This window comes from Anoplopoma fimbria, chromosome 12 (assembly GCF_027596085.1).
Source record: "Anoplopoma fimbria isolate UVic2021 breed Golden Eagle Sablefish chromosome 12, Afim_UVic_2022, whole genome shotgun sequence".
Classification (NCBI taxonomy): Eukaryota; Metazoa; Chordata; class Actinopteri; order Perciformes; family Anoplopomatidae; genus Anoplopoma; species Anoplopoma fimbria.
Window position 1 is genome coordinate 4,307,008 of NC_072460.1, and position 14,196 is coordinate 4,321,203.

Below are 14,196 nucleotides of genomic sequence, written 5' to 3' on the forward strand. Positions count from 1 at the left end.
GACCGGGAGGTTGTCTGTGTTGTTGCAGTTCCTACTGGTTGGCAATAGAGGTTGATGCAAGTCATTTATTACTGTTTACTTTTCACCACTATGCACACAGTTGGAAAGCCTGCTGTCTTTTGCCATGTTACATCTGTTCTACTACAGGTTGGTGCGGTCTCCTGGGCGGAACATGAACCCCTTGTTTTATAATAACGACAACACATTAAATAGACCGAATCTGACAATTTAAATGACATGTGTATTTAAGTTTGTTCTTTCCCTGATAGACACATATACAAGCCTTAATTATATAGTTAAACTCAAAGAAAAGAGGAAGGGAAAGGAGAGGAAACTGGGCTTTTTTTCTTTAGAGTCCCATTTCAAGCAGTCAAAGAATATATCACATTTAAATCACTCAGACGGTGTTAAAACGGCAAAGTTGTACCTGTGTTGGCAAAGCAGAAGGTATTTGGGGTTGAAGAGGGGAGAAAATAAAAGAGGGAAGTGGAAGTGTACTCAAATCTGCACGTCAACACAGCAGCCATGATATTGTACTTGAACGGCCAGCTGTAGCCCACATCTCAGTTGATTCAAAGGTTAATAACTCACTGATAGACAGACTTTAATTTGGAATTACGTCATCAGTTTGCTCATATAAACTGCCCCAAATATTCAGGAAAATGTAGCCATCTCCAAATCAAAGCGTGCATTTCCAAATTGGGCAGTCTCCTGGATATGACAAATATATATGATCAAATCTAAAAGAAGTCATTAACATGACAAGTGTAACCAAGGCTCTGCTGATCCCAGACTCTGCAGCTCAAACTGAGCTGACAAAGGACCATTGTTGCTCTGCTGGACAAGCTGCATGGTTTTGAGTAATACAAGTCTGCTTGACGAAGTCAAATTGTTTTGTCAGCTCTTATGCTGTAGTTGTTCGGTGTTGTTTGTGCACTTCAAGCATATGAAGGTTTCCTTAATGCTATTGTTGTTAGGAAGAGAGAGTGGTGCTGTCCCGAGGCGGTGGGAGGCTCAACTCTGCCGCACGATGCTGTCGGCAGAGTTCAAAGCCGGAGTGTGTGAGTCTGTTTCCCATTAGAGGCTTGTCACTCTCCTCACGTCATTGACAACACAGAGAAAAAGAGGAAAAACAGTCCATCTGGGATCCATTTACCTTCATTATTCTGCCTGGGGACTTAGGAGACCTCCCTCCCCTCCCCTCCCCTTTATACACACACACACACACACACACACACACACACACACACACACACACACACACACACACAGTATATATATGCGAGCGCACACGCACATATCCAAACACATACTGCTGTCATGACTGCATGCAGATGGACAGCATGAGCTCATAGACAAAAATGAGGACACGCAGTATTAAAACGCACAAACACATTCCAGCATACACACGCAAATACACAACCGAGAGAGGTACGCGTGAATGAAGTCTCTCACACACGCGCAAACTCCTGCAGTGCTACTAATCTTCCTGTGTCATCCCGTTCGTGGCGGAGTGAAGTTTTCATTCGTTGAATAATTTCAATCCATGAAAAAGCTTTATCATAGTCACGTGGATGTGAAGCAGAGCGTGCACAAAAGGTCCCCACAAAAAAAAAACACACACACCAAACCGCAAAACCCAATCCCGCCTCCCCTGTAGACCCATTAAAGCTGCCAAGCTCCCCCCCGGAGAGAGAAACTACAGACAAACTAATGGAAAGATGGAGGGAAGTAGGGGGGGCGGGGACGCTTATTAAAGATCAATCAAGGGAGGAGAGGAAGAGGGAGAATGTGTGTGTGTGTGTGTGTGTGTGTGTGTAGGGTGGTGGTGAGGGTCGGGGTGATGGAAAAGAAGGGGGGGGAGTGAAGGATAAGGTGAAAATGCAGCAAAGCTCCCCCTCTGAAGTTAAAGCACTCACAAACTTTACCCATAAAATGTATTCCATTAAAAGGCTTTTCCCCCCAGACCATTCAACATTTGCCAACTTTATTAATTACAAAGCGGGGGCATGGTGTTTAAGCATGGTCTTTAAGGGGGGCGGGGGGCGTTTGGATTCAGATTCCATGAAAGGAAAAATGCTCTTTGTGAGTTGTTTAGGCAAAGCGTCTCCCCATTAGGGCCTGAAAAGAGATCATGTGGACCGGCATGATAATCGTACAAATAATTCATAATTCCCAGAAGAACTTCCCTTTCAAATCAGCTTAGAACACTACCAGCTATTAGTTTCTCAGAGGATGCAGTGCGGTTCTGCACCTTTTTGCTCTTAACATGATAATTAATTGACAGCTGTGTTCTGGCCTGTAAAGCTCATTGCGACATTGTATGTGTTATTTGGCTATACAATTAAACTGCACTATTATTAGTTATCTGGCGTCCTAAGTGGCTAAAACGATGACCATGTGACCACAATGGCCTCCCCGTTCAAGTCCACCTTTGTTGCATGCAGGCGGCAACCTCCGGTTCTGCCGAGTGAAGCCAATGCAGATGTGTCTTAAACTTGTATTCTCTCTACTGACCAGCGGGGGGCGACTCCTCTGGTTGCAAAAGGAAGTCTGATTGTATGGAAGTCAATGAGAAAATGACTCTACTTCTCACTTGATTTATTCCCTCAGTAAACATGAGTTTATGGTCTCAATCACTAGTTTCAATTCTCAAATACAGCATGATGTTCATTTAGTAAATGATGGTCCCATTTAGAGTCAAACAGACCATAAAGCAGGGGATGCTTTCGGGCGGGCCGTATACGGCGTCTCTGCGTCACTAGTTCGCATTCCAAATATGGTAACTTCCGTTAACTGGTTGCAAAAAGCCATGATGAGGACGGACGAAATTCAAGATGGCGAAGAACAAAAACGCCCGATTCGGCTTTCACAACAGTCAACAAACCAATGGGTTACGCTCCGGTGACAACGTCCACTTCTTACATACAGTCTGTGGTTGCATGTCATCCCCTCTCTCTCTTGCCACATTTCCTGTCATATGTCTCAGTCTATACTAGCTAATAAAGAGGACATATTACTAAGAATTACTAACTTATGTCTAGTTCTTTCTCTCTCGTCCATACAAAAGGCACAGATTCTGTTTTTACTGCATTAAGGTCAAGTTTCACCTGGAATCTGTGATCTCAACTCTCCCAGCAGATCTAGCAATAAGGATTATTTTCTATTACTGAGCAGACATTTATCTGAAACGTTTTGATGTGGTGGAGTGTCACCATGTGAGGCTCCAGGCAGATTAAACTAAACAGAGAATAGCTTAGAACTTCTATTAGGTCCAGATCTGAACACCAGGCCATACGATTGGCATTATGGAATAAAAATGATACTTCAAATCATTTTTTTCACTACCACTGAACTGGAACTTCCCAAGATCTGAGTACTTTGTGGACTGGTTCAACTCAATTTTGTCATTAGTTTTCAAAACATTTTCTATTTTAAATTTATCAGAAAATGCCTATTTCTTTCAGAATTTTATCATGTTAAGATGTTAATCATGTTTAAATTATGAGCAGATGGATCTGCATAAATCCAGCCAGATGAATATTAGTCATTTTCTCTTTGTATACCAAATGCTTTGACTAAACCCTACTTGCATGTTATCTCATCTAAACAGTTCGACTTGCAAGAATATTGAGTGTTGGCAAAAAATTTGACCTGCCACTGCTGTGAAGATGAACCATTCCCCCTCAAAAAACACTGGGTGAACAACCCCCCTGCTTTGAATTATCCTCATAGGAAAAATCTGTTTCTCTGCTCCACAGAAAGGTCAGGGGTCAAAGTCATGCTACAAAGCGGCGGTCCTACAGCTTGCAGGGATTCAGTGTTTTGCTCAGGAACACTTAAGGAAGGAAAGACAGTCTCTTTGAGCATCAGGCTCTCTGCCTATTTTTTCCATAAAACTCCTTAAATTAGTAGTATTATTTGAAAAAATGTCACATTGGTTAAGTGATCTTGTGCATTAATGACGGTTGATTGTAATGACAGTAAGTCAGTACACTGAGGCAGATCATTACAGGAGGTAAGTTTGTCATTTTATAAGTCTAGGACCATCTGATTGGTTTGTATACAGAAGCAAAAGAAAAAAAAGTTCTTAGTTCTTAGTCTGAGATATATAGTTCTCCCTCCTGTGTTGGGAACTTTTAAAAAAAGTGTGAGGCAGCATATTCTTTCTTATTTCCTTTAAAAAAATCTCTCATCTTTGAAAAAAAAAAGGTTTCGCCAGGAAAAGCTCTCTAAGATCTTTGACTTTGAAAAGATTTTTTTTTTTCCACTTGCCTCTCAAGGCCACTGTATGTGAATGTGTGAGTGCATGTTTGAACTTGTGTGATTGTGTATCTCATTGTGTCTCAAGTATTGTATACAAACATATGCATATTTGTGTGCATGCGCACAATTTCCCCTCCTTATGTTTGCAACTTTTCCAGTAACCATGCGGTTGCCACAGTTTCCTTGTGGTTCGATGTGCCAGACAACCAAAAGGCCCACACTACTGAAACTTTATTGGTGCTAAACAACCCCCTGATGACAATTATCCAACCCTCGAGCAGGAAGTAACCACCCGCAGTCCGTCAAACACAAGACCCGGAGACCGATTTACCGTAAAGCATCTGAAGTTATTGGAAACAGGGAGCGCCAGACACATGCTCCAAATGAGGAAGATTATTTATTACGCAAGGAGTACGTCAGAGGGCCATGTTGAGCCTCCGATCAGCTGAAGGGTGTTTGTTGTGGCTCAGTGTAAAGGAAATACAATAAATAGTCTTATTGTAACTCAACTGAACATCCTTATCCTGATCAATAAAAACTGGAGCCCAGCTGGTGGCAAAACTATTGAGACTGTGAACTAACTTAGACTTTTTTCTGCTGCCCTATGTACTTGATTTCACATCCAAGATAAACTATCTAGGTTCAATTTGTATTGGTCGAAGTTTTAAAGCATGCTGAAACAGAATAAAGATCTATGTTAGGTCCCTTTTCTTCTGATCAATCCTGTATAAAAAGAGCTGCCGGAACATTAGAAATAATTTGCAGGATACCATATATATGTAAAAATACATGTTTTTTGCTAAATCGGAGGACCAGACGTTCTGGAAGCTCAGACACTCAATGTTGTTGTTCCCTTTCATTTGTCACTTATCTGTGTCACGCTTCTTCTCTTGTAAACTTGTGTTGCAGTGTTTAAACAAATAGTTGGCTCTACCTGAACGCAGCGAGGTACTCAGCATCCCCCATGGGTGGGTCCAGTCCTCCTGTCCACGCCACATTCACATTGAAGCCCTCGCCTGCTCCAGAACCAACCTAAAACCCCAAAACACATGTGTTGCATTCCAATCTGGAGTGTAATTGTCACTTGTCAGCCTGTAACATCATGTATACACAATAGACTACAATGTGGTCTACAACGTCACCCACCTCAGCTGGTGACCCACTGCCAGGGAAGAAGTTTCCATCGTCGTAGCGGTGAAGTGAGATGTAGAGAACGCTGGGGTCGCTGTAAAACACTTCCTGGGTGCCGTTGCCATGGTGAACATCCTAGCGACGGGATGAGGGAAGACGTATTTATGTTACACATAACAATGCCACGGAGAGATACATTTGCTACCGAGTATAATCATAGGATGTGTACTGACATACGAGTATCACAGGGAAAACCTCGGTGGCTTTTCATTAATACTAAAAACAACAGTGAAAGTGACAGCATGAGTTAACCAACCGTCTTACCCAGTCAACAATCAGGACCTTGCTGACGCTGAGCCTGTGTTGGAGCTTCTTGGCGGCTATGGCCACAGAATTGAAGTAACAGAAACCCCTGATAGACACAGAAAGTGAGGATGAAACAGATGTTTAAAAGACTAGAAAGTTAAGACTATAGCTGGCAAGGAGAAATGCTTATTGTCTCTTTTAGCTCTTATTTATTTTTGCTGAATTGAGCACAAGTGATGTACAGTCATGGGAATATTGGAAAGGCTCGGTTTCTCTTACTGAGCTTCGGCTGTGTGTTGGGCTGCGAGCATGCACTACTGTATATGTCAGAAATGAAAACAGTGCAGTAGCCGTACATTACTCTACCCGGGATAAATGGGAACACGATATGCGGTCTGAGCGGCAGTTATTATGAAAAAACAACACGCGCAAAAAAAGCTATTAATCTTCCTTATTTTTGTCCCTTTGTCGTCTCTCTATCACTTCATAAATATCCTCCACTGAGAGGCTGCTGACAGTGCAGCAAGGACAGGAAAACTCACTCTGGTCGGACTGAGCTTGTGATTGACTGACTGACACACATACACCAGACACACACCAGACACACACACACACACTTATACTTACATTGGATTAGAGGGGCCTGCGTGATGCCCTGGCGGCCTGACCACAGCAAAGCCGTTCTGTGCAGAAGCAGAACACAACACTATTAATGTTTCGTTGCATATGAAGAGCTATAAAAGTTGCCGTTTCAAAGTTAAACGCTTTTATGATGTACATGAATCTAACAATTTCGGCACACATAAATGAAGACACCTCTTCTTCTCTTTTAAGGCACAATCACATTGTCAAAATTCAGAACCTGTCATTTAGAAATGTAAAGACAGGTTTCTTACGCAAAGAGAAGCAATACTGTTTCCTGGTTTGTGTAAGGTTTGTTTACATCAGTGCTGCTTCTATTTGTAGCAGGAAAGGAGCTTTATGATAACATTCTTCAATAAATGGGTTCTTTGTTATTTTCGGGAAACATACAGTATGAAGGCCATCCCTTTATCATTCTAAATGTGGATTCAAGATACATTTTTTTACTATCCCAGTTGTTTAAACTCAAGGAATTAAATCCCACATTACATGAAGACAAAGGATAAAACACGTGATTTCTGGCAATGTAAAGACAGTGGAGGCCATTCATCTATGCTGTCTTGTGTGTGAGTGTAATAGTATATATTCCCTACCATATGTATAGCTTTTCTGAGGTGGAGCAGTTGTACTGTACTTGTACTGTACAACCACTGCTCACTATAGACGTAGCCTTAGGGTGGTGTTTATTGGTTTTCATTCTCTGCCCGCCCAACTGCTTTGTTTTACACAATCTCGTTTTGTTTGCTTTTCTGGGGTGAAACTGCGTGAATTGAAGCTGCCAGCTATAAATACTTTTGGCCAATTATATTTTCAACATTTGACCAATTAGAATAAAAAATGAAAAATAAAAACTATTTCATGTTTAGCCTTTGAAATCATTGAGAGGAGTATGTTTAGGCGACAATGAGGCAGAAAGAAATATTTTCTAAAAAACATTAATCTTTAAAGTGGGTTAGGCAGGGTGAGACACTCTTCTGTGCCCGATGCATTACTAAGTTGATGTGTCTTTCTCATACTTGCAGTTGCCCCACAGGCACGAAACACTGCCAGCAGTGGACACAAACTCAAGAACATCACAGTAACTGAGATCCCAAAGAAGTTTTTGGTCCACAACCCCAGAGCCTGAAAAGCTGCGGCTCTGTTTGCAGGTGTCACTTCTCACCTTCTGACACCATAAACCTGCATTTAGTCAACACAGGCTTAGCTTAGCTGGTGTAAATAAATCATGACATATCCTAAATAATACAACTTACTTTAACTGTTGGAATAATTGTCTGCATTGTGGCATCCTATCCACTTCATCCATCATTTTGTGTTATTTGTGCATCATTGCATACATATTTTTTTATGCTAACTGTCTATAGAAACATAAAGAATTATGTCGTAAGTTTTAAATAACTTTTGGGGGGGATTAATGAATCTGTAGTTTAAATTCTCTTCATCACTCAAATGCCTTGAGCAGACATGGCTTACAGCAAGGCGAGTGACTTAAACAAGACACTGCAACAGAAATGGAATGAAAACTGGGGGAACGAGGCAACGAAATGTAATAACACAAACGTCTCGTCTGGAGGTTACAGAGTGACGTCTGGCTTTTTCTGCCGGATTTGGTTTCTCACCTTTAGCTCTCCTTTGGCCACTCTGCAGGCCAGCTCAACAACGCTGCCCGCCGCCATGCGTGATGCCGTTGAAGTGTGTGACTCATTCCAGATGGTGTCATTATCCACCTGCGAATTAAAAGAAAAAACGACAGAGGCAAATGAATGATAGAATGACAACAAACAGCAGAGGAAACACTTATGATATCGGCTTTATGAAGCCAGACTATGTCTATTGTGCTTCTGGCACATAAAGGCTTTCTCCAGACATACAGCTGGGACTGCAGAGTAAAAATGTCCAGATCCATAATGCTGCTAAATTTCCTCTCCACACTGTTTTATTTTTTCTGTGCTCTGTTTGTTCACAAACGGGCATTACTGTCCATCTGGCTCGGACAATGAAAGCCGAGGCATTTCTTTTATCCCCGGTCATGGACATGTTTTTCTCATTAGCTATGACTTGTCATGGTCCGACACGGACTGTCAGGCAAACGTTAGCCCGGCCAAGCCAACTCTCTTTTCCTCTTTAATATCCTGTCTTCCTTGTCATTTCTCTTTCGTGTCTTGGTCGCTTTTTCTTTGAAACAATATCGTCTTTCATCAACGCAGTATTGTATAGCTTTCATTAAGAGCTGTCTAGAATTACAGTATGATCACAAATAAAGTTGTTTTGTGTTTGTGTGTGTTTTCTCTTACCCCTACACCCCCACATGGTAACATCACAAACATCCTTTGGGACAGGATTCCTTGGAAAACAGAAACATAATTATTTCGATTTTTTTTTACACATCATTCAATTACGTTTCAGCTTGTTATCCTTTTCATCATAATTCTTCATGCATTATGACTAATGGGAAGACAAGCCTTTATCTGACCTTTTTTGAGTTGAACTTTTGAAATGAGGCTCTTAGTATAGATCAGGGTCATATGAATATTACCTTATTTAAATATGTTTAAAATTGCACAAGAGATACAAAATGCTAATTTCTTGGCAAGGCTTGATTTGTGATGATACATCCAGTTTTGTAATTTATTTTTTAACTAAATCAATGTAGTTCAAGGACAAAAGTATGAATACTTTTGTCAGAGCTTGAGCTCTGTTATTGAAAATAACTGAACATCTGGAACACTGTTTGGTATTGATGTCCGTGATCATATTTACTGTGCAAAGTAATGTCTTTCATGTTCACTGTTAAATCAATTGAAAATGTTTTGAAACAACTGAATTTGGCTCAGATTTGAGAATATGTGTCATACCGGCCAGTTTGCGGTTATCCAGCTTGTATCTGTTGAGCGGGTTGGTGCCGTAGAGTAACACGTGGCGCTCTGTGTGGACCGATTGCAGCTCCTCCAAAGTGGCTTTACGACCGCGGATAGTCTGTACCAACAGAACATGACAATACATATAGTCATCACATGCGCATGGACAATGTACAGCACATGATGAATAATAATGTTAAACAGAGTAAGCTATATTGTGCTCCAACAAAATCTCATGTACCTGTAAACCTAACCTCTATATGTTCAGACGGACACATAAAATGTCATTTCTGTAGGTCAGATCAGGATGAAACTGTGTCCTGTTCCATACGTACCTCACACTGTCCCCTCAGGCCTCTCTCCTGTAGTCTGGACCAGATGCTCTGTATTCTCCCAGCATGCTCCGGGTGACTGCTGTTGTCTCCACATGTACACTGGTGCCTCAGCATCTGAGAATCATAGACCAGGCCTGCATGCACACACGCAAACTTTTATTATTTTCTAAAAGAGAACATCAATAACCATTAAAGACAGTTCACCCCAAAATCAAAACTACATATCTTTCCTCTTACCTGTCTTATTTATTAAGCCACACTGTTTTGATGTGTGTTGCCAATTGAACTATGCTTGAGCGAAAATAGTTCCTACATTAAACTGTGCTTTGAGCACCACAAGCAGAGTGCCATTTGGTCCCATTAAATATGAGAGAAGTCAGACATCTCTACGACAATATCCTTGAAACTCAGCTGACAACAAAAAAATTTAATCGCAGCACAGGAAGGAGGAAAATATGTATTTCTTTTATTTGGGGGAAAACTGTCGCTTTAAGTGCTACTTCTTTAACTTCCCAGATGAGGAGCACAAGCCGGACAGTGCTTACACTCATAAGGATTTAAACACCCTACATAATGGTTTGGACTAACACCTACAGAGTTATCTGAATCTTTAACTTCATATGTTCCCAACGGCAGTAATGTTTTGATTGATTCATTAGATGAGTCAAAGAAGGGCTTGCCTACAGCTGCATAATCAGTCGTTCCTTTAAAACACTTTTTAAACGGCACGGCTTTAGACTTAGATTACATTACAGTGACAGTAAAGATTTTAAATTGATGTTTTAATTAAATTGTTTTTTGATTTTTGTTTTTCTTTTAAGATAGCCACGAGGTGCAGAGCTTCTTTATGTTGGTTTGTTCATGAGTCGGACCTACTGTTCGACAGTCATGTTTTTTTTATTTTCCTTCACTTGTAAGCGTGTCATCTACCTCTGCTGGTAATGGGAATTATATGAAACATCATTTTGGTTCCATTATTATAAGGGGCATGACAAATTTGGAATAGAGATGGGCAACGGCATGCAACCAGGGATGTTTCGTTTAAACAGTATGGTCAGCGACTTAACCCCTAAGCCTCGGGGGAACCCTGAATTTGAAATATCATTAAGAAAATGATCATACATGCCAATTATAATACTGTACGAACATATCTGACTCACCAGTGGTGAAGCGTGGTTTGCAGCTGCTATCCTGTGCGGTCAGGCTCAGGGGTTTTTCAGGCAGAGTGAGAGAGGTGGAGGCTGGGGAGGACTGTGCACGTGACAAGGGCCGATGAACTCCCAGCCCACCACCAACCCCACCGCCGTGCATCATGGGTACTGCCAGGGTCTCCATCTGTCGATGCAGCTGCTGCAGCTGCTTCTGCTGCTCCCATAGCAACGACTACAGGAAGAGTGAGGGTGAAAGAGGTCAAACACAGTGGACATAATTCTAACTAAATATCATAAACATAAAATAAGACAGGGTTAAGAGTAAAGAGTAGAGCAGGAACTGTAGACAGCACAGGGATTTTTTCTGAACCATATCGGTGAAAGTCGGTGCTCGTTGAGTTCTTCCATTGCTACACATATGGTAAGCAGCTGTACGCCCCTCTAAAACTCTCAGTGATTTGCGTTCAAGGCTGATATTAAGTGCTGAAAGCCACAGAACTTCCTCCAGCGTAATGTCAATAAAATCTGAGTTGGTTTTATTTGGCTCTCCTGATCTGACCTGTGCCATCAAGAGCAGTCTGGGTCTGTCAATTTCAACTTGCTTTGAATCTGGATGTCATTATTCACTCTAATCTCTTCCTCTAAAAACAGGTTACCAAAACCTGACTTGTAGACTCATGGTTATGTGGTTTGATTAGTTCTTACATGCACCCTGTAACCATATAATGCTAAAATAACCACCTTGATTCAATGACTACTTGTCAAACCGCAAAATAATGCGACTAGGATTATGCAAGTGTTAGGCCGCCCCCTACAGGACTGTTGAAGGAAGAACAACTGTGTGGTTTAATTCCATCTACCTGCTTTCTCTGTGTGTGTGTATCTTTAGTAAAAGTATGTTTTCCCAACCTGGTTGAGTATGAGTGCATGTTGCAGGTTGAGTTGCTCTTCCTGGCTCTTGGATGCTGTCGGCTCCGCCTCCCTCAGTGCCTCCGCCCTCACTCTGCTCTGGTAGGTTGTCACTGTGGGCGACGTCCCGCCACCGTCCTCTGAGTCCATGTCCTCAGATGGGATCTGGTGCAGTCTGGGCTTCTCGCTGGACTTAGACATCAGCTGCACAGGCACATACACGCACATTGAAGTTGGCAAAAAAAAACAACACCATGTAGACAGAAATATGGACATTTGCATGACAGCCAGACAGCAGACTTAAAAGTGCACATACAGAAAGGCAGATGTTGGCTTCTGTTGTTTTCAATCAGCTCCTGCCATGATACACTGAAATGTTGTCTAAACCTTTATCTCTAAAAATCAGTTATCACCACATAGTACTCCATGCTAAAGTAGATTTGAAAGTTGGGGGGGATATGTGGGAAAAATGTCTCGTGCCTTGAGTAAATGTGGAATTTTTAGAGAACTCCAACAACAACAACCAGTTTTGGGATCATAAAAATCAACAAAAGCTGCATGAACTATTGTTTGTTGTTGGAGAAAGACATCTCAGTGCTTTCATTTAAAAGTGTTGAAATATTGAAACTGTAATGTCCACATCCAAGTTTGCAGCCTCAAAATTGTTGCGGGTTCTCCTTCTGAAGATGGCGTGCCACAAGAATTTCTAGAAAGTTCTTCATATCTTTTAGCTTATTTCATATTCAGCCGTTATCGTCTTAAATATTTATGTGAGCAAAGGCTGCCACCGTTTGTGACTGTAAAACAGAGCCTTTAAATCTTTCATCAGGAGACTAACTAAGTAAATTTATACACAAATTCAAATGACCAAGAGACATAATTATTTTTCTGTTACCACTGATGGTGTTAATAGATACTTTATGCATTACAATCGCCACAACCACAGGACTGAATAAACTGCCCATTAGCACAACAAACAAATCTCCCTCTGAGACATTACAAGCTGTCTATGTATTAGTGTGTATCTTCACTCCTCCATACCTTGCCCAGGTGAGTTTGCCGTAATAGCCTGTCCAGTATTTGCGGGTTGTGCTGCTGTTGGAGGAGATGTGTGTGAAGGGTCCGCGGGCTCTGGGGGAGGGGCTCTGAGCGTGTTCTGCTCAGGGGCTTGTGAGGATGAGCTCCTCCAGGGGTGAGGTGGTCTAACTGGGGGGCAAACTGTAGCTGGACGGGGTCTAGACCTGCAACTGGTTGGAGACGGACACAAAGGAGCAGAAAATGACTGAGTTTCTGTGAGCAGAGACAAGTAACATGTACACAAACACACACACACACACACATACAATTTCTCAAACACAAATAAACACACAATAGCTACAAAAATACCAAACTGGCCCCTGATGCATTGCAAATTGTTTAAATCATTTCTGATTTATTTTACCTTACAATATTGTTTATTTCAAATAACACATTCTGTCTTTCTTATGTGTTGAATTATGTTGATCCATCAAAAAAGTGTGATTCTAAATGTAACCACTGGGTGGTGCTCTAACATCTCAGACAATAACATTTAAACGCTTCAGTGAAAGTTGATGAATGTATACATGTCCTTTTGTGACTTTTACTAACATCTTGGACATGTGTATTTCATTTTTTTTCATGTGTATAGAGTCAAAGACAGATCAGTTTCAAAACCTCAATGTGAAAAAAATAATACCTTATGAGGGTTTCATCCTCCTGAATTGTGGTGCTTTCGGCCCTACATGTGTGCACATGTGCTGGTTTTGTATACGCATGAACATGTCTACAGGATATGTGTCAGTGTGTGTGTGTATCTCACCAGAAAGCAGCGGAGTGTGTACCAGTCCGGAGGATTCCAGGATGATGACAGGCAGATGAGGGTTTAGCTGCCCAGCCTGGTCCTCTCTGCTAAGGGGTAGGAAGACCTGTGAGCCCCCGGCTGTAACCAATGGCATCCGGCCGACTCTCAGAGAGGACAGCTCTCCTTCAGCCTGCACACAGACAGTTATTCAGCATTTATAGCAACAGATAACATTCTGTCTGACGTTTTATCATAGCCGGGTTTACAGGCCGACATGGAATGAGATGAATATAATCCACCATGTCGACAGACGGTGATCATTTCTGATGATACAAAATGATATGTCCAGGTGACGTGCTTAGAAAAACTCTCAAACCACTTTAAATTTAAATATACAGTACTCAAAAACCCACAAACATCAATGTAAAAATGAAACATCATTTAAATAGCATCATGCTTCCTGAATTTGATGTTCTTCCTGTTTAAAGCAGGATATTAGGGAGGGTAGATTTCATTCATTCATTCATTTTATTGATGTATTTAAGTCATGCGATGTTATGTAATCCGATCTTTTAAATTAGTTTTATATTGTACAGACTGTACTGCATAGTCACTGCATCTTAAAAACACATCTCCTTAAAAGGGAAAATCCACCACCTTCTATGTGGATGTTTAATCAGTGTTGATGGTAAATGTAGTAAAATTGAAACAAGGAATTCCTCAGTGCGATCTTTAATGACCCCAAAATCTGAGCCCTCATGCTGTCGGAGGCGAGC

General features: G+C 41.4%; 1 protein-coding gene across 5 annotated transcripts in view; it reads right to left on the reverse strand.

Moving 5' to 3' along the window:
- hdac7a (histone deacetylase 7a) overlaps positions 1 to 14,196 on the reverse strand; it is a 51,537-nt gene that overhangs the window by 6,535 nt on the left and 30,806 nt on the right. For 4 of the 5 annotated variants that reach the window (XM_054609476.1, XM_054609477.1, XM_054609479.1 and 1 more), the window contains 12 exons: positions 13,439 to 13,610; positions 12,640 to 12,845; positions 11,599 to 11,802; positions 10,699 to 10,921; positions 9,539 to 9,672; positions 9,201 to 9,321; positions 8,640 to 8,689; positions 7,965 to 8,072; positions 6,331 to 6,386; positions 5,722 to 5,809; positions 5,413 to 5,532; positions 5,201 to 5,298 (listed from right to left, as the gene is read on the reverse strand). In XM_054609476.1, the coding sequence (XP_054465451.1) occupies positions 5,201 to 5,298; positions 5,413 to 5,532; positions 5,722 to 5,809; positions 6,331 to 6,386; positions 7,965 to 8,072; positions 8,640 to 8,689; positions 9,201 to 9,321; positions 9,539 to 9,672; positions 10,699 to 10,921; positions 11,599 to 11,802; positions 12,640 to 12,845; positions 13,439 to 13,610 (1,580 nt within the window). The remainder of the gene's footprint in view (positions 1 to 5,200; positions 5,299 to 5,412; positions 5,533 to 5,721; positions 5,810 to 6,330; positions 6,387 to 7,964; positions 8,073 to 8,639; positions 8,690 to 9,200; positions 9,322 to 9,538; positions 9,673 to 10,698; positions 10,922 to 11,598; positions 11,803 to 12,639; positions 12,846 to 13,438; positions 13,611 to 14,196) is intronic. The other variant, XM_054609478.1, reaches the window with a different exon arrangement.